Source organism: Candoia aspera, chromosome 15 (genome assembly GCF_035149785.1).
Source record: "Candoia aspera isolate rCanAsp1 chromosome 15, rCanAsp1.hap2, whole genome shotgun sequence".
Taxonomy (NCBI): domain Eukaryota; kingdom Metazoa; phylum Chordata; class Lepidosauria; order Squamata; family Boidae; genus Candoia; species Candoia aspera.
In genome coordinates, this window is record NC_086167.1 from 4,002,999 (window position 1) to 4,028,439 (window position 25,441).

Sequence of the window (25,441 nt, forward strand, 5' to 3'; positions counted from 1 at the left end):
TTGAAACTGAATTACAATTAAATCTTGTTAATAGATTGACACTCCTGGCTGTATATTCCATATTGTCCTGCTTGTTACATTAAGCTATTCCCAGGGTAGCTCCTTGGCATGATGCAGAAGGGGGTATCATCTTCCCGGGTGTTTTTTCAACTTCCAGTCTGCTGTAATCTCAGCAGATGGCAGCACTGACCTGGCCTTCTCTTGTCTGGGCTGCAAAGCAGGGTCAGGCCTGGCTAGTGCTTGGATGGGAGACCATTAGGGAATCTCACTCTCTGTAGACTAGAGGGAGGGCAATAAAACATCCCAAAAGAGGACAGCAGCAAACTGCTTCTGCCTGGCTGCCAAGAAAATTGCAGGGATGTATTCACCCAGCCAAACAGGTCCTCCCCCCCCAGTGGAGACTTGGCAGTAAAGAAAAATCAGATAAAGCTCTGCAGTCAATGCTGCCACTGTCATGGGAGGGGGAGAGTACCAGATCCTACAAGGTGCCAGAGATTCACTCATGGATTGTAGCTTGCTATTTCTCCGGTTCATACAGATGTTTTAGAAAGTCAGAACAACAGTGTTGCTTATTAAGTGAACTATGTTCCCCCCTTTCACCCAGAAGATCCCAATTCAATCCCAAGATTTCCAGATAAGCCTAAGAAGGATCAGTGCTTGAAATCCGGCTCCAGCTCTGCAATACAAGAAGGTTGCTGAGGAACTGGAAAGAGTGCTGAGAACAACGACCAAGGTGGCAAGGGGCTTGGAGGCCAAATCCCAGGAGGGACAGTTGAAAGAACTGGGTGTGTTCGGTCTAAAGAAGAGAAGGCTAAGGGGAGACATGACAGCAGACGTCCAACGCCCGAAGGGCTGTCACAGGGCAGAGGGTGTGGATTTGCTCTCCACAGTAACCAAGGGTAGGACAAGAACCAACAAGTGGAAGCTTTGCAGAGGGAGATCCAAACTCACTATCAGGAGGGATTTCCTGAAGGTGAGACCTATTAAGCAGGGGAGCAGCCTGCCTCCCGGGGGGTGGGAGTGCTCCATCACTGGAGGCCTTCAAGCAGTGGTCTGGGATGGTCAAAGAGTTCCTTCCAAGCCAATGACTGGGTAATTCTCTTCCCTCCACCAGTCAGGGAAGATAAGACCAACTAATGTGGACCAAACGGGGACAGCTCCATATACTTCACTAAGCCATAACAGGTTTGCTACGCTTATCAAACCCTCAAGAATGGTTATAAACCAAACGTTACGATTTAGCATGATGTGTCAGTGGTGGCTTATTCAACAAACCATAACTAAGCAAACTACTGTTTAACACAATGTGTGCACCTGGTCAGGATGAATAAACTTTCTCTGTAACCAGTCTTTAGCTGGCACTCTGATCAAATCTCGATAAAATAGTTAAGAGCAGAGACATCACACTGACAACAAAGGCCCGCATAGTTAAAGCAATGGTGTTCCCCGTAGTAACATATGGCTGCGAGAGCTGGACCATAAGGAAGGCTGAGCGAAGGAAGATCGATGCTTTTGAACTGTGGTGTTGGAGGAAAATTCTGAGAGTGCCTTGGACTGCAAGAAGATCCAACCAGTCCATCCTCCAGGAAATCAAGCCAGACTGCTCACTTGAGGGAATGATATTAAAGGCAAAACTGAAATACTTTGGCCACATCATGAGAAGACAGGACACCCTGGAGAAGATGCTGATGCTAGGGAGAGTGGAAGGCGCAAGGAAGAGGGGCCGACCAAGGGCAAGATGGATGGATGATATTCTAGAGGTGACGGACTCGTCCCTGGGGGAGCTGGGGGTGTTGACGACCGACAGGAAGCTCTGGCGTGGGCTGGTCCATGAAGTCACGAAGAGTCGGAAGCGACTAAACGAATAAACAACAACTGATCAGCAGCAATTTCCCATGCTCCCTGCTGCGTTTAGTCCTTATCGCCTACCAGCTCTTTCTCAAGCACTTTCCTGCATGAATTATTTATGGGAAGGTTCAGAAGAGGCTCAAGATCCGACTCATTTCTGTAACAGCTTAGAGAAGACGAATGGAAAGCTGACTGTAAAATCAAACGCAGTTGTTTTCTAATCTTAGAATCACAAGGATTTTATGATTTTATTAAATTGATTAGTGCCATATTTTGTATTAAGTCCAGTTCTAAAAAACTACGTAGTTTCACAATTCAGTATTTTCTAGTTGTCTCGGCCTTCAGTTCATATCCACAAATCGATATGGATTATAAATCAATTACTCTTTCACTTGTATGTGTATTACAGAATCAACTCCCTATATTGCATAAATGTAGTATCTTTATTTGGTATGCATCTACATCTAAGTGCAGTACAAGCAAACAATAGTGTGTGTGTGTGTGTGTGTGTGACAACAGATTAGACAATTCAGCAAATAAAGATTAGACAATTCAACTCTAGCATGACCATAATGGAAACTGTTACTCGGTTCTTCCATCTCCATAAAGAACCTGAAAAAAGAAGCAGGGAGTCCCTGCTTTTATTCACGGGGCTGTCTAGAAGTCGTCTACAACTTCTAAGCTGGCTATTCATTCTCACACTTTTCCCATCATTTTTCTTAGTGCAGAAAATCCATTATGGGCTGCAGGTTTGGAATAATGTCAATAGTAGTACTAGTAGTAAATCCACAAAAGCATAGCAGATGGCAATGCATGGTTGACTTGGGCTGATCTCCAAAAGCCAAACAAGGTCAAGCTCAGTCAATGTTTGATGGGAGACCACCAGGAAATCTCAGAGCTGTAGGCTAGAGTGGAAGTTGAAAAACATCCCCGAAGAAAGCAACAGCAAACCACGTCTAGACTGTTGCCCAGATTTATGCATGTACATAACCATGAGCTCAACAAAGAAGTGACTTCATCTGGCTAATGCTTTTGATAGTGCTGGGAGGACCATTTCCAAACTGGCATGGATTCTTCAGCTTTGGTTGATCTCAAAAGCATTGTGCCTGGTTATTATTTGGATGGGAGACCATCTGGGAATCCCAGGCTAGACTGAGAACAATGAATTTTGAAATCCATGCCAGGCAGGCTGTTGCATGTTACAAAAGCTGGCCACACGTCAACCTTTATCAATGCACTGTTTGCAGGAAGGTATCCTTAGACAACTGAGGTCTTACAACTATACAACCATCTCTCCTCTACAAAATCATGGCAACCGCATTAGCTAAGTGGCAAAAAAGCAGCTGGGTGGTATTATTCTTTAGGCTGCTTCCTTGAAATCACAGCGGCAGGCAGTTTCCAACATTTCACTTGGAAATGCTTTGCAAGAGATCAGCTGCTAAGCAAAAAGCAGAGCAGGTGGAAGGAAAGAGAAGCAGCACCACATTTCATAGCCTGCTCTCCTGCACACCCTTCTCTCCAGAAACTGTTAGTGGTGCACACTTCCTTTATTTCATACTTAACCTGTTCAGCCATCTTGGTGCAACCACTCAGCATTTGGACATTTTAAGGTATTGCCGAGTTGTTTTCCAAAAACCATCCCACCAGACAACCCCTTCTTACCCGATAGAGCGCAATCCAGTCCCAGGAGCTGCGGTGGAAGGCCGAGGAGGTCCTGTAGCGGACCACAGCTTGCTCCGGCTTGGTCCACTCATCGGCCACTTGAATCTCCACCAGGGGCACATCGGCTCGGGAGCCAAACTGCAGAATGAATGGCATGAGGAAGGTTGCAGCTGGTTAGACGCTCTGCCCCTTCTCAGGCCCTTGTGCGGCTGAGCAGGAGAGAGAGCTTGGGAGGGTAGCAGGAGGCCCTTCACTGATGCCCTTTGCACCTTTTTGCGACGATTTGGGATGAGTTTAAGGGTGGAAATGGGAACCACAGGGAACACATTTTCCTCATACCACTTTCTCTACTCTGAACTCTCTGCCAAAACTACTCCCAAATTGTGCTGTCAAACCTCAGCGGCAAAATGGCCCTGTTTTGAGAGCAAAGGCCCTTTGGAGGGCTTCAGGGGGAGAAATGGTACACCTTCCCTCCAACGCATTTTGGCATGCAAGGCCATACATGTTGCTGGGATATGGGCTGTCTACTCCTGTTATAAAGGTAGAAGCAAGAACCCAATTCCTCTGCCATGCTTATATTTCAAAGCAGTGGTTGTACTGGTGTCAAAGAGGGGGCAGAATCCTTGCCACTCCAGCCTGCCCATGGAAAGTCAGCTTTACACCTCCACAACCACTTTCCCTGGGGGCGGAAAAGGAGTCATAAGGCTTCACTTTGGCTCCTTGCGTGAGAAGTGTGTAAAATCGCTGCATATTTACCACACAATGGGGCATGAGGAATGCAGCAATTTCAACATGCCTTTGCTAACACTCTCTGCAAAATATTCCTCCAAAGCTCAGGTTTGCATCCCCACCACCCTGGGTGGGCATTAGAAGTTTAGCCCTGGGTCCTCGATGGAGCTTTCCTGCTCTCTCCCTATCCAGAGGGCATTTACTGGAACAAAGGCAGCCCAGGGATGTGCTCCCGGGGAGATTAACAAGGAACGGGGCCAGGCACAGCTTCAAACCTCCTGGTTTTCTTACTCGGAGTGTAACTTGCAATTAAGTTGAGCAAGGGCCTCCAGAGATTTCTTCAGAAGGATTTTATTTATTTATTTATTTATTTATATTTCAAATTTCCATCACTGCCCATCTCCCCCGAAAAGGGGACTGTGGGCGGTTTACAGTCAGAATTAAAACACAAAATTACAATATAAATAACTCTATAAAAATAAAATAAATATAAAATATAAGATCCAGAGCGCAGATCCTGTTTGTTGGGGAGAGATCTATAATAGATCTCTCAGTTCATCCCCCAAGATGAGCTGGTGCCCCTCCTACCATTGCCCCTCCCACCAACTGGTGCCCCTCCCACCATTGCCCCTCCCACCAACTGGTGCCCCTCCCACCATATTCCTCCTCTTGGCAGCAAACAGAAATATTCCTGCAGTTTTCACATCGAATTTTCCCCAAAACAGAAGAAAGGACCAAAACACCCTGCACGTGTCCATGCCAGCAGGTCAGAAAGAAGGCTGAAACCTCCCACTCTATCAGTCTCTTTCTATACACATGGACAATTAATAACTATATTCTCTCCCCCCACCGCAACTTCCGATCAGTATTTTCATGAGGTCCTACCACAGGGTGGTGTTTCTGAGCAGGCAGACTAGCATGTGGTGACCATAACATAAAGTCACCATAAGAACGTGGCCTAAGCGAGGCATGGGCAAGTTTCTTTCTAAAAGTCCTGGTTTGCAGCATGCAGGTTAAAACTCCCAGGGGCACAACCACAGCCATCCACAGACTCAGGCAGGGGGGCATCAACTGAGCTCCAGACTCACCTGTACTGCAAAGACGGCAACAACGGGCTTGTGGTCACTCACAGTGTACTCCATGTGGCTGCAATAGCAGAGCTGGGTCACGGCCAGGTTCCCACCGCTGGACCGCCCAGGGTGCCCAGGAAGGCCACAGCTTTTGATCTTCCATAGGATACGGTCTGTCCAAGCTGGTTTCCGCTTCTTGGCGCTGGGGGGCACATCAAAGGACAGGAAATGAGGCCTAAATAGGGGCTGGATTAACATGCATAGTGGTTACTCTGCAAATAATAATAATAATAATAATAAAAAATATTTTTTTAATCCATTCAATCATGTCCGATTCTCAGAGACTGCCTGGACAAGTCCCTGAAGTTTTCTTGGCAAGATTTCATAAGTGGCTTGCCATTGCCTCCTTCCTAGGGCTGAGAGAAAGTGACTGGCCCAAGGTCACCCCGCTGGCTTCGTGACTAAGGCAGGACTAGAACTTTCAGTCTCCTGGTTTCTAGCCTGGGACCTTAATCACTAGACCAAACTGGCTAACAACAACAACAACAACAACAACAACACATCTCTGTAGTTCTTGGGCAATAATATGAAACTGACTAGCCGCTGCCTTCTCCTGGGATGCTTTTTCAACTTCTCAGTCATGACATCAATGGGCATTCTGGTAGCCTCCCATCCATATATCAAACAGGCCCCATTCTGCTTTGCTTTCCAAGATCAAATGGCAATAGGAAAAGGCCATCCAATGTTCTGCCACCTGCCATATATTCCCCCTGAATTACAGTGGAATCCCATCTGAAACTACTTTGTGATTGTGCCAGAGTAATCATAAGCTACATACACACCCCGAAGTTGTGATGTACAACTTGTTGAAACCAACTTAGACGGTAGTCTCTCTGCTTTCAGAAGACCACCGTCTCCTCACCAGCCAGCCAGGCTCAGCCGTGCCTGCCATGCCATGCCATGCCATGCCATGCCACCTCCCAGCCCCCTCCCCTCCTTTAGGGTGGAAAGGCCCCCTCCCTTTGAAAACTGCAGCCAGAACTCCACAAGAAGCCAGAGAAGTGACGTGGGGGGGGGAGGGTCAGTACCTGCTGGGCTCTGGAAGACTGAAGCAAGCAGGAAATGTTTGTGCAGTGACCCATTTCTCTCTGCCAAACAGGGAACAAGTCTGAGCTATAAATATTGCATAAGGTTACCTTTATGTTGGAAAGAGTGCAGCAATTTAAGTTTTATGGTCTGATGTATACTGTTACTGATGTGTATTTTGCTCTGTGTAAACTCGGCAATTGTGTGTCTTAGAAAGAGATGAATCCCAACCGATGGTTGGCTCAGCACCTTCCCTTCTCTGGTCTACTTTTTCCACTGCAGATTCTCTGGGGAGCTTGTCCATCTCCTCTCCCACTGGCTGGTTTGCATATGACTACTCAAGTTAAAAGGGAATGCTTGCTTTTTATTATCTTTCCCTCCCTCTTTTGAAAAAAGCAAAGTTAATTCTGCCAATGTGTTGTGGAAGAGTTGAACTGCTTAGACACACGGCTGAAAATCCAGAGCCAGGAGGTGGAACCAGAGATATTAGTTATTGCTTTTCTACTTGCCAGGAAGGCCCAGCAGCTACAAGATCCCAATCCACCTTCCACCTCCTATGCCACGTCAGCGGGGAGGGTGCCAGGGAAAGGCAGGCAGGTGGTGGCAGCAGTGACTACCAAGCAGCTGCCCCAAGGCAGGCAGGGAAGGGGGAGACCCTGAGGGCTTCTAGGAGACGGCGCCCAAGACCTCCAACCAACCTTTGGGCTCAGTCCTGCTGTCACAACTGCACACCACCCAACCCCATTTTAGCGGAGTCGAGCATGGCTTGTGGATCCAGCACAGAGCCCCAGAGCTGAGTGAGCCTCCTGCCACCAAATGTGCAAGCAGCTTCACAGACAAGGGGCCTCCTTCTGCATTCTTGGCTTGGAAAAAATGGTGATGGGGTGGGGGAAGCTTTTCACACCTAAAGGCTGAGGGCACACAATACATTGTTACTGGCCCCTGAACTGACCAATTTTCTGGGTTTGTACAACCCACTGCACCATAAACAAGCCAAGTCAGCTGGGCATGCACAACAGGCTAAGCCACAGAAACAATAACCAAGATTAAGCCAATCAAGCTTGGTACGTTGTGCAAATATACTGTCCTTTAAGTGACCCAGCTACATGTGCTATGTAATCTCAAATATTCAGGGTTCACCATCAAAGTTTCTGTAAAGGTGCGCCTCCTCACTGGAAGAAGATATGCTCAGAATTAGGACTCGTACAGAGACATGACAGGTGGCATCCTCCATGGGCAGGCAGCCATAGTTCACGCCTTGTGAGGCCAATGGCAGAACCCCAGCAGTAGGCCAGGATCAGTCGGTCACAGAGATGCAGGTGGAAGACTCCTCCAGAGATGGTGGGGCAGTTTAGCTTTAGTTTAGCCTTGAGAATCAACTTTGATGTGGGCTAGATCTCATCCCAGGTCAGATTTCAGCATTGTAAAGAAGCAAATTAATGCCTCTGCACAGCTCAGGAGTAGATCCTGCTAACTTCCCCCCAAACGTCCTCCATACCTGGTGTCATACATGTTAGTTCCCACGTCGAATTTAAAGGTTGGGGGGAAGTTGAGGGACCCCTCTTGGAATCCCTTCAGGATGGGCCACGTGGTTTTTGCAATGTTAAGCTGCAGAAGGGGAGAAGCCAGGAGAACAAAGCTGGGTGGTTAGGCGTCCTTCTCTCTTTCTCCTCCCCCCCCACCACACACACACCACAGCTCCTTCCCACTCCATAGATGGCCTCAGGGGACACACAGCATGCAGAACCTCCCGGCCTTCCAGGAGCAGTCAACTACATGGCCCACCCCGTCAGGGAAGTGCATTCAAGAGCTATATTACCCAGCAACAACTGTGTCAGAATTCATTATGGGCTTCAGTACTCTTTTCTATAGTTTAAAGAGAGGCTGGGGTTTCTCACCACATCAGAGGTGTATATCCACTCATCATTGCTGGAAGATTGCTAATAACTCTTTTAAGAATGGTCTGGGTCATTAAAGTAATTATCACTATTTGCATGCACTCTCCACACTTCGTTCCCCTGTGACCTCCCTATTTATTTTTCCTCATCTGAGCATAGGCATGTATTTGCATATTCCTCCTTCTCCACAACCTTTCTCATGAAGTACACTGTGGTCAAGAAAAGCTTCTGCTATAACATGGTGGTTAGTTTTTAGGGTAACAGACCTAACATGGCTCTTATCCCTAACTATTTGTGCCTGCAGAGGGGAGACCGTTGACAGCAGGAACAAAGGTCCAGCCAACCATCTTGCATTTTGTCATGCAAAAATTCCGGGTTCAGTTTTCCAGCTTCCTCAGGGAGGCTAGCAAAGGCCTCTAACTGAGACTGGGAAAGACTCTGCTTCCAGCCAAGAGTCAGAGCCAATACTTGGCCAGGGGGACAGAGAGTTTGGCTTAGAAAATGGGAACTTCCAAGACCTGGGAGGAATGCCGATCCCATTGACTGAAAAACGAAGATGCCCTCAAGTCAAGCTTGACTCCTTCTGAACTGCTTCCATAGGATTTTCCTGGCAACAATACAAAGGAGTTGGCTATGGCCTTCCTCTGGAATGTTTTTTCTGATTTCCCACTCTAGTGTCCAGCCATGGGATTCCCAGGTGGTCCCTGTCCGAGCTAAGTTCATCCTCACTCAGCTTCTGGGTTGGTCAGGTGCTGCCATCCAGGTGGACAGCACAGTCAAAGCTGCTCTGAATTGAGCTCAACTCCTGGTGGCTTCATGGACACGTCGATGTGGTTTTCTTGGCCACTGAATAAGTGGGTGGCCTTTGCTTTCTTCCAGGACTTTTTCCAGCTTCCCACTCCAGCCCTGGGATTCCCTGAAAGTCACTCTTCAAAGAATTAACCAGGCCTGACCCTACTTAGCTTCTAAGACCAGACAAGGTTGGATGAGATGCTGCCATCCTGCTATAGCCCTGGGATGTGGGGAGCTCAAAGCCAGGCAGAGCAGCAGTAGCTGTGGTTATACAACCTACTGTACACAACCAGGACAGCAGTCAGACTTGCAAAACATGAAGTTCTGGTTAGCTTATGTGTGTGCACATGTGTCTTTGTGTTGCAAGTTGTATGAACGTAGGCCACTAGATTCATTTATGGCCCCATGTATGACTTGGAAAACTGGTAAACTTCATAATGAGATAAAGTATTCTTTATAAATGCAGCCAACAGGTGAGATGACCAGTCTCTAGAATGCCTAAGAGCCTTAGGGATCACCTCCAAAGCAGAAATGGGCGCCCGCAGTCTGGAGGCAAGATATTCCCACCCCACACTCAGTGCACACAGAAGCTTCCTGAGATCCTGCTGCCAAAACCGAATAGCAAACACTGAACAACTTTGGTATGATTTTCAGGAGAAAAGAAAATGGGTGTGTTAAGCCTCATATAAGCCGAACATGTTGAGGACGAGAACATGCCTTCCAAAAACAGAGGGAAAAACAGGCACAAAATCCTACACTTTGCAGCAATGCCAATACATCACAGCCATTCACATGACTGGCTCCAAACTGACTGGCCTAAACCAATAAAGCTGGGTAAAAATGTCCTCCCAAAATTTTCCATTGGATTTGTGGGCAAAGAAATGGATTTGGGGCCTTTCTTTGAAGCTCTCCAGGGGAGGGAGAGATCCCGCAACCATTTCTCAAGGGTAAAACTCCCCCTTAGAGATTACAGAAGTACAACCACTGAAAAAAAGCCCTGGGAAGGCTTTCCTCCTGAGCGGTTCCTTTGGGGTTGAGTGGAAGCTCTGGAAATCAGGAGGCGGCAGACCGCCGGGAGAGGGGTCCCTGTGTCAGATGTTTCCGTTGTTTGGGCCCTTCCCTAGATGTGCACGCTTCCCGTGATCTGAAAAAGGTCCACAGTGGGACTTCCATCCTGAAGTCTCCTTTCTGGGTTGAATGGAAGGGTGGGGAGCCAGGGAGCTGCAGACCACCAGAGAGAGGATTTCCTGTTACAAACCTTGTCACCCCCAAAGCCTCCCTGGCTGCCCAGCCTTCTCCATCTCCAAAGGCCCAGGCTGTTCTCTTTCTCTGAAGTTCAGGGGAAGGGTGGGAAGCCAGGGATGCTGCAGATTGCTGGGAAAGAGCTGCAGTATAAAAGACTGGACATTCACTTGTTGCTACTAAAATAAATGCAGAACACTGCACTGCATGCACGAAAACGTCTTTGGAAAGGAATTTTAATAGCAACTTCTCTTTCGTCAAGCTGTATGACCATAGAATGGGGGGAAAGCATGCAGGAATTATTTCTCAGCCCAGCGCTGCTGATCTATACACCTGCCTTATGGTGACATCTGGCTCCAAATACAGATCAAGCTGCCAGAAAGGTAAATAGCTTCAAGAAGGAAAACTCCCAGAAGGAGACCAAGCAATGCTCTAATTTTTAAAAAAGTATTATGATTTTTCAACCAAGGGATTTTGGAGGGAGTTCAGGTCTGAACAGTGCTCAGACAAGCAGCATTCTGGCACCAAAGAAGGCAGGCCAAATATGTTGATCAGTCACCTTGTCCATCGATTCCGCCACTCCCCCACCCTGTCCCTTGTCAAGAGTACTGGGGCCCGGGAGCAGGGTGCTCCCATTTTGCCCTTTGCAGCCCGTGGATCTTGAAGCACCCAGGCCCACCTGGTTAGTAAGGCTATTGCTTCCAGCCCTTGCTGCTGCCATCAAAATGGGAGCAAAGGTGGGAGGGGTGGGACAGGCTCAAGGTCTTCTGAACTGACACCCATTTTAAGAAACCCGCCGAGGAATCACTGCTGGGCTTTTGCTCTTCCTCCCCCTTGCAAGTTTAAGAAGTGCATTTTATTTATTTATTTATCATGTTGGCTCACCGCCAATCTCATGTAGTGACGACTGGGCCATTTACAAGTGAATAAAAGAATAAAAAATAAAAGATTCATTATAAAATATAAATATACATAAATATAAGAATATAAGAATATAAATATGAAGTATAAAGTATAAAGTATAAAATACAGAGTATAAAATCCAAGATAGTCTTAGTAAAGTTTTCTGGGGCCGCATCAGGGCACCAGCCACCTCCACGATCAACTATCCCCCCTCTCGCCCCAAGCGAGGAGGCACAGCCAGGTCTTAACTCCCTTTCTGATGGCTGGGAGAGTGGCATCAAAGCTTCAGGTAGAGACTTGCAAAATGCAAGAGGGTAGCACTGATAGAAAAACCTGATCTAGGACCCCATAAATCATGGGGTGGGGCTCCATCAGCTGCTGCTGCTTTTACTGACATAAATAGGGATCCCATTGGGCAACCTACTAAGAGGTAAACAAACAGCCAGGCTGAGGTAACTCCTGGGGCTTCCACAAACCTGGTTTGCATCCAATTGTAAAGTATCATTTTTATCAGCTTTGCAGTGCACTGCATCTTGGCTAATGATCGTTCAAGTGATGTTTCCTTGTTGTTTATTGTTTTGTACATTGGGAAACTCAGTCTGTTTCGGAAATGGGAGGGTTAGGGTTAAATGCTGGCTTCATCAAGCTGTTATTTCAGTCCAAACCCCCATGACTTCTTTTAATTAAAACACTGAAATGTGGAAACTGTCATATATGGATTTCCCATATCTCATGTTGTGCTGCTTGGCTCTCAGTAAAGTAAACACAGATCAAGTTGAGCTCAGCTTTTCCAGACTTCAAGAAACATCCATGTAGTTTTGGAGTAATAGTGCAAAAGGGGTTTGCCATTGCCTTCTTGCATAATGTTTTTTTGTTGTTGGTGGTCCCCCCTTTCCAGTATTAACCAAATCCCACCCGGCTTATGTTTTTAGTTCAGCCAAGGTGGCTAGTGAAAAGCCGGCCACAAAGCCCAGAGAGGCTTGGGCCCATCTCTTGCACAAAGAGACTTGACTGGGGGAATGAGTCAACCCCACAGGCTCTCCTGCTTGCCCCCACAGCCTGCACACAGACCACGCACACATGTGCATTTCTCACCTGGTCCTTCTCCCAGAGCTGGTGCAGGATGTTGTTGTCAATGGCATATTTCACATAGCGGATGTCCAAGGTCTCAATGCGGAAGTTGAGATCCCCAAACCAAAAGATGAGGCTGGAGGGGAGACAAAGGGGAGGAGAAGGAAATGGGGAGCCCTTATCAGACTGATACGGATTCAGGAGACCATCAGACACGCAACCCCACTGCGAGCTTCCTTGTTACCAGCAAAGCAACCTTATTCCTCCCCGTTGGAAAGAGCACCAGAAACTTTCTGCCCAAATGTACACAAGGATGTACTAGTTCTAAGAGAGAATTAATTCAGATGTTGGAATCCTTCTAATCCCTTCATCTCAACAAACCTGGATTCTATCAGGATAAAAAAGAATCACTTTAGATAGCCACCCAGGGCCCTGTCCTTGCTCTTCAGAAATTGGCACGTCCCAGCCCTGGAGTTACAGAAATCACAAAGGAAGCCAAGGCCAGAGGCTGGGACCCCGTTCCAGGGAGGACTCGTGCCCATCATCCACCGTGGAGAGGCTTCCTGAGCAGCAGCTTTGGCTGGCTCCTGCTGATCGCCAGGAGAGGGGGAGTCTGGCTTCCCTGTGGGCGGGTTGGGAGGGCAATTCCCAGGCAGCCTGGTGGGAGGAAATTCCAGGAACTGCCGTCCCGACACATCAACACATCGGAAGCACCAGGCCAGGAGCGGCTGAGCTAAACCCTCCAGGACAAAGCAAGCTGGAGGCCGACAAGCAGAAATGAACAGAGGACAAAGCAGCAATGGGCAGCGTCACAGTATTATTGTTGGATGTTTTATGACAATGAAGATTCGCTCCCTTGGGGTCAGGGAACATCACCCCCACACTCCTGTGGCCGTCTCCTGCTGCTTTGTTGGAGTGTCAGGTGGTGCCAGGAAAGCAGCAAAGCCACCACGCTGGGCATTGCAGCAAGTCTCTTCCTGCGGAGGACAGGGACCGTCCGAGACACAGCCGCTCTCCCTGCGGACGCTGCCAGGCAGCTGGAAGGCAGTTGGAGGGGGGGCTCAGCCCCTTTGGCTTGCAGGCTTTCATGACTCTTGTGCGGCCAGGAGCAGGTCCGGGAGAGAAAGGCCTGGATGGGCAACGAGGCTGAACCCCGGAGGCAGGTGAACCCACGGGGCAGCCACGTTCCTGGAGGAGAGGCAGGCCAGCTGTCCTGGCCATGTCCAGCCTGCCCCTTTACTGAATAAAACCGGTGCCGCTAGAAAGCCCTCCAGTTTTGAATGGGTCAAGTGGTGCAGCCGGTGGCCATCTGGCCAGGTGGAGGATCAGATGCAGGTGGGCCGGGGATGGGGTGGGGAAGAGTGGGGGGGAATCTGTTGCCCCCATCCCCTCAGCCCCTCTTTCACCAAAATGCCAGAAGATCTAGCAAGTTCAGTTTTGCTAGATCTGAGCTTCAGCTTTGGGATGCCAGCTGTTTCCCCCCAAAATCTTTTATGTCTGCCAATAAAGAGGATTGTCAGAAATAAAGCCACTTTAGTACAATAGCCCTTTAATCAGTGGCAAAGGAGAAGAACCGAGACTCAGTAGTGTAAGAAGATCTACATCGTCATCATCACCATCATCATCACTGTGGTCATCATTACATGAATGAGGCTGGAGAGTCACATCTGCCCCCCTCCAGTTGAAAGGGCCCAGGACCGGGTGAGAAAAAGAGCTTTTAACACCCGCAGGTATTTTTCCCTGTGCTTTTCTGCCTCTTTTTCTCTTTTAAGCTGAAAAACCTCTGCGACCAATGCAATTTGGAACCGCCAAGGAGGGGGGGGGCAGTAGGAGCGGAGGCATTTTATCCATGCCTTCTGGAACTACCATATGCAGAGAACCTTGCATTTGCTTTTCCTTCTGCAGAAGAAAAGATCAATAATAGAGACACAATAATAGAGAAAAAAGTGGAATGAAAACAAGAAAAGTGGTAAAAACCGGAGCCCTAAATTTGCCCCCTGAAGGATCGTCCCACTTTGAGATTCTTGTTTGCCAGATTCGCGCCCAACCCTGCACTGCTTTAGATTACAGCACAGTCTCCCCCAGGAGCTTTGGCACTTCGCACCCACCACTTTGCTTTCCTCTTCAGCTTTTTGAGATACCTAACAATGATTTTAAGTATAATTTATGTAATTTTTCTAAGCGCTGGATTCAAACTATTTTGTCTTATTTTTGTCTTGGCTTGGGCACTGTAGGGAGGACGGGGGGGGGGGAGCAAATTCCACTGATAATGGATAACTAGTAACTAGAATGAAACAGCAGACCCTCCCAGTTGAGAAGGTGTCTACCAAAAGAGAGCTGAACTGGCCAAGAAGCCCCTCCCTGCCCTGCCCTCCTGGGGCCCCTTTTCTCACTCGTGGTCCAGGATGCCGTTGGCCGAGGGCCCCTCAAACTGCTGCAAGTGGAGGATGGTGGTGAAGTCCTCTTTGCGCTGCTCGGCCTTCTCCATGTGCGCCGGCAGGTGGCAGTTCAAGAAGCAAACCATGTGTCCAAAGACGGAGAGCCGGACACTCACCCCCCCTTTGTTGCCCTGCAGAGGAAGGAGGAGGAAGGCAGAGAGTTGATGGGCTGGAGCCAGCAGTGAGGGGCAGACAAAATACTCAGCCTGGCCTGCAGGAGCAAGTCCCAGAGGCCACGATGGTTCCACCTGGGAAGAGCCAACCTGGAAGAGCAACATCTGGCAAGCTCAATCACCCTCACTTTTCCCCCTTGGAGCAGTGTCAAAGAGCTCTGCATCACCTGCCCTTGTCATCCGAAGGTTAGGTGACCAATTTAATTGGGGGCTCAACTGAAGCGGGGGAGGCAGGAACCAGAGGCCCCAGCAACTGTCCATGGATGGTGCTGAACTGAGCCCTCCACAGCACTGCTAAGGCCCAGCAAACCTAGGGCAGAAGGAGCCCCAAACTCCCATAGCAGGACAGCGCAACCTCTCCCAGCTCAAGGCCTGAGCCAGCTTTGGTGAGGCATGTCACAGCTGTGCTCCAAAAGGTGGTAAGTTCAGGTCCACTTGGGGAGGTCGGGCTCAGGAGTTCTAAGGAGAGAAGTGAGTGCCATCAGCATTTTTGAGGCTCTTGCCCCTTTAAACCACCCCATACCTCCAAAAAAGCACAAAAAAGCACACAAAAAAAAAGCGCCCTAACTCTGGTGGCAGGCTGCAAGAGTCCGTGGGCCAAGGTTTTGCGTTCCTGCCCTAAAACTCCGTGGCAACTGGCAGTGGAATGGACTGCTACAGAAAGTGTGGGACCCTCCCTCCCTGTTTGCATAGCAGGTCCTCCACTGAGCAAAATGCTGATGAAATAACCTCTTCCCGTTCAATCTGGTGACAACAGGAGCGATCCCAGACCCAGAGCATCCATGCTCCAAGGCTGATGGAGGCATGCACACCAAAGGAATTCTTAGAGCCCAATTCCGCTCCTCTTGCTGCATAGAGTTTGGACATACAGCTCCACAAAATAGCTCGTGTTGTGTCCCTGATTGGCTGGGATCACAGCTCTGCTTAACCGTTCAGAGAAAGGCCCAGCAGCTGCTTCTGTGCAACATGCTAAGCTTGGCTAGCTCCTCTGTAGCTCAGTGTTTCCATAAACCCAGCCTTGTGGGGTTAGTTAATGGTTCCATGTGTTATGCAGACTACACATTAGTCACCAAGTGAAGTGCATGCAGGCAATGGACCTCCTGCAAGATTTCTCCAGCTTAGTCCTAAGCGGCCCCGCATAAATCCTGCAACAACCAGGCAGCGGCGGCAGCTCACTCACCCAATAGCCGCCCAGTCCTGTCCGGGTGCAGTCCGTCTGGATGTCCTGCAGAAAAGGCAGGTGGTAGTACTTGGCGAAGACAAGCAGTATCACTCCTTGCATCCGTACGGTGCTCACCTGAAACAGCCAAAGAGAAAGCGATGCGCTGAGTCCTGCTGCTGCACCTCCAAACCCCAAATCAGCCTGGGACTTGAGGGCTCCTTGGTTAAACGCCTGCCAGGCCCAACGTGCTCTGCCGTATCAGTGTGGATGATCTACTGGTACAGAGAGAGAACCACGTTCCACGGTGAGCCTGGGCCGAAGCGGCCATAAGCAGGCCCATAAGCAGAGAGGACGACAACGCCGGGAATCTTGTCTGAAAGATCCCCTCAGGGAGGTAGACAGGAAGAAAGCAAGTCGTTAAGGAAGAAACTGTCACCTGTGCCAGGCAACAGACGCTGGGCTTGAGCACGTGGAAATCCCCACCCCAATCCCATCAACAGCTACCAGACTTGTAATTAACAAGGCCGGAGTAGCTGCCAGTCTTGTGAATCAACAAAGCAAGGACTTTTGGGGATAAAAGGGGTCCCAAAGCCCACCTACTCCCAGAGTGGTCTTTGGATCCAGACTTGGCAGCTTCCGTCCCTCTGGCTCAGTGTTCCTCAACCTTGTCAACTTAAAGATGGGTGAACTTCAACTCCCAGAATTCCCCAGCCAGTCCTAACCCAAACACTGCTCTAGCTAGTGCCTGGCAGCCTAGTTCAGAAGTACGTGGGTAGGTGTGGATGAGCGTGTGTGTGTGTGCATGTGAGAAAGAGCAAATGTACCTTGCACCCAGTAAAGTTTGCTGTTACTTTAAATTCACTGGGTCTCCGTGTGTTCCAAAGAGCCTGTTGTGCCCCAGTGTTCGGCTGGAAGTTATCTGTGTGTGTCCCTAATTACTTCCCGGCTGTTGACCAGGGCTCTGTCTTGTCTGCTCATCCTTGAAGGGTTGTCGTGTAGAAGACAGGTTTGGATTACAAGGGTCAGATTTCAGCTCAGCATCAGGAGAATTTTCCTAACCAAACTGTTTAACAATGGAACAGGCTGCCTTGGGAGGTGATACACCCTCCTTTGCTGGAAATGTTTAACCTGAGGCTGTTGGAGATGCTGTAGTAGTAAGATTCCTGCACCCACCAGGGGGATGGGCTAGATGATCTCCAAGATCCCTTCTGACCCTTCCATTCTCTTTCTATGAAATACATTGCAGCTTGCATCGATTAAGCATGATGGCGCCGCTGGCATATTGGAGAAGGAACATACAGGGGGAGACTTCCCCAGAGCAAGAGAAGTCATTTCATCCATTGAGTATCAGGCTGCTCCTCTGCCTTTGCTTGGAAGGCAGTAGACTGAGAGGACAAGACTGTCAGGCTTTAGCACTGTTTGTGGCAGAGGAGAATAAATCAAAGCATATGGAAAATAATAGGGGTGCGCAAATCATGCCACCTTATAGAAACATATTTATGGTAACCCTGACTCTTAACTGAGCTGGGACCAATCTGCACTACCTTATGGGCAGTGGCATCTGCACATGCTCAGAAACTCCTGCTACTGAGCAACATCAGTTGGCTGCTCTGCTGATTAGAATAAAGGGCCTGCTTCAACTTGCAAAGGCAAATTGAGCAAAGCATCCCTTGGAAGATCTGCACAGCTTTGGAGAAAAAGCACTCAGTGATAACATTTCCCTGCCAAATTATTTATATTTCTAATTAAAGAAAAAAAAGCAGAAGTTTTTTCCCCTTAAATGCATTTTACATGTTGAAGCTATAACAGTCAGAATTAGGGATTGCAGGGAAATTCATTCAGTTTGATTTTAATGAGAGCCTTTCCACTTCACACTTCACTTGGTGTGAACATGCAAAATCTGTCCTTTTCTGGCTTTGGGATGCGGTTCACAAGTAAAAAAGGAAAAACACAAAAATACATTTAAAGAAAACAGCATACAAAAAATACATTATCATAGGAGAATATATGTACAACCCCACATAAGATCTTTGGGGAAACTGCCTGGAGAAAATGCACATTAGGACTAGAGTGGACAAAAGTATAAATGTTTGGAGAAAACTTGTTCAAAATGTTTAACAAGGGTTTGGGCAGACTGTACATTTTAAAAAGCAGACTTGTGCAGAATTGAGCTAAACTGAAAGGGAGGCTGGTATGCTGACATTTCTCTGGCCCCATCTACAATCAAAGCAGAACGGAGAGGGGGTGCTTTTCTGGAATATTCTGTTATGCGTGTGCATATATGGAAATAAGCTGAGAAAAGCTCTATCACAACCTATCTACTAGCCTTCTATTTTCAATGAAGTTTTATTTTTAATTACCCCCCCCAAAAAATAATGAGTAATGCAACCTCTCCACCCCCGGATGGTCTGAAATGTTCTCTATTCTGCCAACTTTTCTCCACAATTTTAGACTTCAAGCTCCTTTGGCGCAGTCACTCCTCTACTCTCCTATAAACCCCTAGATACAGTGATGCTATACTGGTGCAAATACACCCCAGCCAAGGGCTTCATTCTGTGCATATACAAGTGAGACTGAAGGGCAAGCCGTGAAGTAGAAAGTTCCTCATCTTAGACTTGTGGTGGCCATAAAGAGACTTCAGCCATCCAAGCCAGGTGGCTGAACCCGTTTGCAAAACGCTGATCGGCGTGGTTGCTTTCCGGATCGACTTGCCACGTGGTTGCCCTCAAAGGCGATCTGGGGGCGGTACTTGGCAAAGGGGCGGAAGACGCTTCGTGAAGGCATCCCTGGAAATAGGGACGGCCTATCGATTTCTTTACTAGGAGTAACGTTATTTATGGGGAATCTGCCTAAGGAGTCTAAACCTGCCACCACCTCTGTTGTGTGGATATGAACTTTCCGCTGGAACTCAGGTTGGTTGGTTGGTTTTCTGTCTCGGCTGCAACTACTCGCCTCTCTTGTCTCCCTCAGCCCAACCTATCTGGCTGTTGTGGGGAGGAAAACAGGAGGGACGCTCTGCGTGTCACTCGAGTTCCTGAGGGAGGCTACAGAACCAGCAAGCAGATCGATCAATAAATCCCCAGAACGCCACCCTCCCACGGTCTGATCAGCCAATCTGTGAAGCCCCCCCACCCCCCCCGCCGGAGACCAACCGCACCGCCACCAGCCAACCACTCAAAAGCCCTCCAGCAACTGGGCAATCTCTGTCTGGCTTGGCACTGGGTTTATATGGGAGTTGACTGGTTTGGTTTGGATTCAGTGTTTTTACTTTTTTTTTTACTTTAAGCTGCTGCAAGGGAGGGAAGGAGGGAGGGACAGATGCTTTCAATAGAAGAAACAAAGAAAAAGAATATCCAGAAAGTACTGCCATGCGTTAGCCACGGCATAATAAATAAACCGCATCAAGTTCCAAGGAGACAAGAAGGGATGCTGCTGTAAGAGGACATCCCATCTTCGCAAAGAACGGCATGGGGGCTGCCCTGCCCCTCTTCAAGTCTCCCAAACGGGTTTTGGGATAAGCTCCGAGAATCTGCAATAGCCGCTTCCCCATTTTCTCCATCCCAGCAGCACCTGATCCTTGCCGTCTCCATGGCATCACTATGGAGATAATGGCACTGTGCTCATCATGGAAGAAGGTGGGTTTGGTTGGTGCCCCAGTCCCAGGACCCTCCCCAAAGTCTACCTTCCCCCCCCCCCCCCAGTGATTCCTATTCAGACGGGCGCCCCCCAAAAAACCCTCTTCAAAGGAGAAGAAAGTTGGTGAAATTCTCCCAGATGGGCTACAGAGCTGGGGTGTATTTATTTTTTTAGCTTACCTCTGCAAGGAGGGGGGATAGGGGCTGTACTGCTTTCCCTGTACAAGTAGTCCTTGCTTGGTGACTACAATTGGGACCAGCAGCTCTGTTGTTCAACGAAATGGTTGCTAAGTGGGAAATCATGTGACGGTGACTGTGCTTTCCTTTTCTCCACTCCCTGCCCTTTGGAATGTTCACCCTGGCATTGGGATAACGAGCAAGAAGGGGATTAATGTATGTATTTACATTCACTGGAGAGGAAGGGATTACAAGAGAGTAAGCAGGCACAGTGGGGAATACACCGCCTGTTTGCATAACATGCTTGGGACTGCTGGCACCAGCTCATTGCTTTTGATATGTATTCCCCGTTGGGTGCCTGCTTACTCTTTTGTAATCCCTTCCTCTCCAATCTCTCCATTCTGTAAGGGGGAAAAAAAGGAAAACAACAGGTCAGGCACTGGACAACATGTACTGACTATAATGGTGATCACGTGACTGAGGGATGCTGCGAAGGTCGTAAATGGGCTTTTGGTCATAAAGTTATTTTTCCAGTGGCCTGAACCCTTTCCATGTCGTTCATGCTCCAGCCCACTGTTTCCCAACTGTGGCCATTTCCAAATCCCAGAATTCCACAGCTAGCATAGCCATTGATGAACTTTGTGAAGTCCACACCTCTGGAAATTGCTCCTAGCCTATTCCAGCTCCAATAATCCTCACCCCCTATTTTCTTGCCACCAATATCTCTTAAGCTTACAAACCAAGGAGGGCCAACTCCCACAGGGACAGAAGCACAATATCTGGGAAATATCCCTAATGCCAGCCCCACAGAGAACTGTATAAGCTTTTCGGGGCAACTCCAGTCTTTATTTTTATTCCAAGCAGATTTTAAATTACTTTCTTACACTATCAAATAAGAAAGTGAGCAATCCACTGCACTGTTGTCTTGACCACAATTTCTTTTCCCTTTCCTCTGCAGAAAAGCCCCCTGGGGGAAAACGCAGCCACCACTGGTTGCATTCACACAGTATTCAGTGAAAGATGACACAGGTTAAGCCTGGACAGCTTTACCTTGGTCAGCTATGTATGTATGTGTGTTTGTATGTAATAGCATGTTATGTGAATGCTCCACCCCCATCAACTCCAGTGCTGTAGCTGTTTTCAAAGGGAGCCAAAAAATCTGGGGCTCAGCCCCAAATGCCCATGGCATAGCAGCGTGCACTCAACATGCTTGGCCATATCAATTAAATACCGAGCGGCAGCCTTGATATCATATGCCAGCCCTGCTCTGTTCATTTTTGGCGGCTCAGCATGTGGTGTAAATCTGGCCTGGGCAATTAATTTTTGACTCAGTGTATGCAAACCCAGTAAAGGGGCTAATTCAATGAACCCAATTACATCTATTTACTCAGCTCCTCCGTGATAAGTTTGTTCCACCAGTCAGCAAGCACAGCATCTTTTTCGATCATGAGAATTCACTTCTGCTGCCTGAAAACAGCCACTCTTGGTCCCAGAGGAGCAGGTATAATTTGTTTGGAGCTAGACAAGAACCACTGGGTGCTCTTGTCCAAAATTATTAGAAAAATGTTATCAAATGGCTACTTGGAAAGTTTATTTATGATGGGTTTGAACAGTTTGCTCCAAGCAAATTGTACCATGGTTGATGTAGCTAACTCAGTTTTTCAGGTCTGCACGACAGGACTAATAAGCCTGGTTCATGCAACATGCTAGCTGGTTTAGGCATGGCTCAATGTGTTTTGCAAACCCAGAAGATGGGCGGGGGCTCCAAATCCAACTGTCCTAGAGGCAACACTGGGGTTCTGATACCCAAGCTGGCTGGGGAATTCTGGGAGTTGAAGTCCACACATCTGAAAGTTGCCAAGGTTGAGAAACACTGCTCTAGAGGCTCACTGCAAGAGCAGAAGGTTTCTGGTTTGGCCACATGAGTTGAATCAACATCCTTCTGGGCTTCATTCATTTCATGACTGGGGAGGAATCGGCTTATCTAGCAGGCATTCAACGTCATGTGGCCTGGCATTGGAGGGTGGGAGGATGGTTTCAGGGCAAATTAAATGCCTTAAGCTTTGCGCTCACTTTGCCCTTAAAACCGCTAAAAGCAGATGCAGTGATCTGACTGGGGGGAGGTGTCACTCCCTGAAATCCCCACGAATGCCAAAATAACCCAGCTTGAGATTTTGGCCCTACACATTCCAGAGACCTCTAAGGGTGCCTTGTTTTTATCAGTCACTCTGCAAATTCCTTTCTGGTCTTCCTCGGAGCTTACCAGTACAAAATTAAAGGGGCTCAACACCTCCATGAAAAGTTCACTCCACTGGTCGGTGAAGAGAGCATCCTTCAGTCGTTTGTTGATCATGGAATTCACCTCCTGCAACCTGCAAAAAAGTGCAAATTCACCAGCTGCACCCAGGGTCCTCTCGTAATGCCCCCTCAGTCCTCCCCCATGGGTCGCTGCCTGACAATGCCTGAAGCATATGTGGAGGAAAACGTTCTCCCCACATGTTCACTCTAAGCAGCTCCACCACTATTTGCCTTTCGAGCTGATTCAAAAGCAAACGGCAGGTTAGTTCCCCTGCTTGAAACAAATACCGGGTGTGGTAAAGTGTTGCTGAAACAAGGGCAGTCGGTGCCTGCTCAGAGCCCCTTGACATATGCCAGTTTGGAGGCAGGGAGTGGTAGGGAAAGCTTCCACTGCAAATTTCTAATTGTCTGGGATTTGGTGGTCAGATGCCCAGTTCAAATGATGTCCAGCACACAAGGGTACTGAAAGAGCCTTCCCTAAAGGGGCGTTTGTGTTGCACCACTGTGTCGACGTCCACCTGGAAGGTGCTCCTGGAAGCTCTTATACACTTGGGGAAGGCTAGAATTCCTGGGCTTCAGTTTCTTGGTTGAGCCCCTTCCCAGGTTCACTGTGAAGCCAGACGGAACCTGTGAAACTCTGCCTAGCTAGGAAGAGGCTTGCTCTGTTTGCAGGATGGAAGAGGAGGTAATTCCGGTCTGAAGTTCACCAACTCTTCTGCCCAGTTCATTGGCATATATTTATCAGCATTTTTAGATGATACAAATGCCCAACAAGACCAATTTCCCTGGAAGAAGTAAAAGTGGTAATGGGAAGAGAGCAGCCCTCTTTCAAGTCACTTCTTGGCTCCCTGAAAATATTGTCATACTTCTCCACAACACGAAGTCTTCTCCAAAGGTTGACCTTGGACCAGCAGACAAGGAGGGGAAGCTTTGGAAAACTCTTTTGATCAACCTGAAGACTTGCATTTCTAAAGCTCAAATCTTGGAAATCCTGTTGAATTGGTAGGGTTTGCTATCTGGGACTTTGGTCTGAAAGCAAAGGCAACTACAAATCTTTGCATTTTTGACTAATCTCTCTTTCTTTCACATTTTCAAGCAGGTGCCCAGGCTTCAAACAAGGAAGGCAAGGAAGCTAAAAGAGATTCTGACCCTTTCCAATTTAGAGCTCAGTGCCATGAGTCCAGGCCAAACAATTTCACCTCCAACTTTCACTTGTGAGGTTGTCCTTAAATCTTAAAAGCAGAGACTCTTGCCCCAAGCCATTAAGGATATGGAACAGTTCTTTATTAAGAATAGTGACCAGATCCAGGCTAAAGCCTCGAATGGTGATTCCTGCGCAAATCATCAATTAAAACATTCCATTCCCCCCTCTGTACCAGCCCCTCCTTTCACTGAGACTAACTGCTCAGTAGTTTTCCCTTTCATTCTTTTTTTAAAAAATTTTTTTATTATTAATTGTTCAAGATATAATTAAGGCATATAATGCAGAATATAAGACCGAGCTACAAATCCTTCAGAAGTTCCCAGATGGCACCAACTTGCCTGACCTTGGTGTAAAACTTCGCCTAAACAATCTCTAAGGGCTCTGCTGGAATGCTGGCGCTCCCCCCCCACAACTATGTAAACTACAACCTACAAAACCCCTTAATCTATTACACGTGTCTAACCCCAGTTACCCATTCCCATCTAACCCATGGCAGGGTGTTGTGTCCCGAGGCAGTTGACCATTTTGCCTGGCTGCTCCATCCTGACATCACTTTTCTCATGTGGGACAAGAAAGCTTTTAACTCTCAGCTTGAGAATGTTCTTAGCAGCACCAACCATCTCGACAGGATCAAATGCAGTGTGCCATGTTTTTTGGCCATGCGCTACCTGGGTCTAGGTCTGCCTAGATCTGCGTCCCTGGAAAGTGGCCACCTTCTTCTCTAGATCCAGCTCATGAGCCTTCCAGAAAAAGCCACGTGAACAGGGAAGGGGCTCCCCTTCTGCCATGCCAGGAAAGCCTCTTCTGCAGCTGAGCTGTTTCAGAAGCACAAGAGGCGACGCAGTCGAGAAAATGTGGCAATCTGGAGGGGTCTGCCGTGCCAGGTAGGGTGATCAGATGCAGAAGTTAAGAGGAAGAGGCTTTTTCAAACTTTTTCGAACTGCGTAGAGAAAAGAAAGCAAAAACTGTTCTTTTCTTTTTTTCTCCTTTTTCTATTGTCCCACTTTTTTCTTTTTCTGTTTTGCTTGATTAAATAAATAAGGACACAGCTAAAGTTTAAATATTATTAATTATGTCATTATTCTATCATAATAACAATTACAATAATTAAATGCTACTATGTGAAAATAATTCTTGGAAACAAGAATTCTGAAAGGTTTAGCTTGTCACCTCTGAAAACTGACAACTCTAAGAAGTACAGTTCGCTGAAATGAAGATTCACAAGCCCTTCAACATGGATAAAAGTTTCAGAAGTGCCAAATTTCATGATGAGGTTTTATTATTGTATTTATTTATTATGATTACATTATTATATAGTGCTGTATTACCACTGTTGCATATAGTGTAATGTAACATAATATAATAGCATAGCATTATATATTATATTATATTAATATTTAAATTAAATTAAATTAAATCATGATTGTCCACTGCCCAGAGTCACTGGCTTGAGATGAGCAGCTAGACAAATTGAATGAAATATTATATTATATTACATTACATTACATTACATTACATTACATTACATTAATTAGTGATAGCCAGTTTGGTGCAGTGGTTAAAGGCACCAGGCTAGGACCAGGAGACTGAAAGTTTCCTTCCTGCCAGTCACTCTCAAGGAAGGGTGTTCTGGGAAGAAGGAAATGGCAGGCCTCAAAATGATGCCAAGAACATTGCAAGGACTCATCCAGGGAGTCACCACCAGTCAAGAGTGACTCAAAGCCACACTCAGTGTACAGGTATTAGTGAAAGGTGAAAGGTCCCCTGTTCAAGCACCGAGTCACTTCTGACCCTTTGGCGGGATGCCGCTTTCGCAACGTTTTCTTGGCAAACTATAAAGCGGGGTGGTTTGCCGTTGCCTTCCCCAGTCGTCTCCTTCCCCAGCAAGCCGGGTGCTCATTTTACCAACCTCGGAAGGAGGGAAGGCTGAGTCGACCTGAGCCAGCTACCCAGGAGAGAATCCAGTCCACTGGGATTGAACCCGGGTCATGGAGAGAGTTTCGGCTGCAATATTGCCTGCCGCCTACCACTTTGCACCACGTGAGGCCGTACA

General features: G+C 47.7%; 1 protein-coding gene across 1 annotated transcript in view; it reads right to left on the reverse strand.

Moving 5' to 3' along the window:
• INPP5J (inositol polyphosphate-5-phosphatase J) overlaps window positions 1-25,441 on the reverse strand; it is a 51,810-nt gene that overhangs the window by 3,235 nt on the left and 23,134 nt on the right. Inside the window, exons 6-12 of the mRNA XM_063315812.1 lie at window positions 22,150-22,258; window positions 16,093-16,209; window positions 14,695-14,870; window positions 12,326-12,437; window positions 7,894-8,003; window positions 5,328-5,511; window positions 3,511-3,648 (exon numbers count right to left, since the gene is read on the reverse strand). Of these exons, the coding sequence (XP_063171882.1) occupies window positions 3,511-3,648; window positions 5,328-5,511; window positions 7,894-8,003; window positions 12,326-12,437; window positions 14,695-14,870; window positions 16,093-16,209; window positions 22,150-22,258 (946 nt within the window). The remainder of the gene's footprint in view (window positions 1-3,510; window positions 3,649-5,327; window positions 5,512-7,893; window positions 8,004-12,325; window positions 12,438-14,694; window positions 14,871-16,092; window positions 16,210-22,149; window positions 22,259-25,441) is intronic.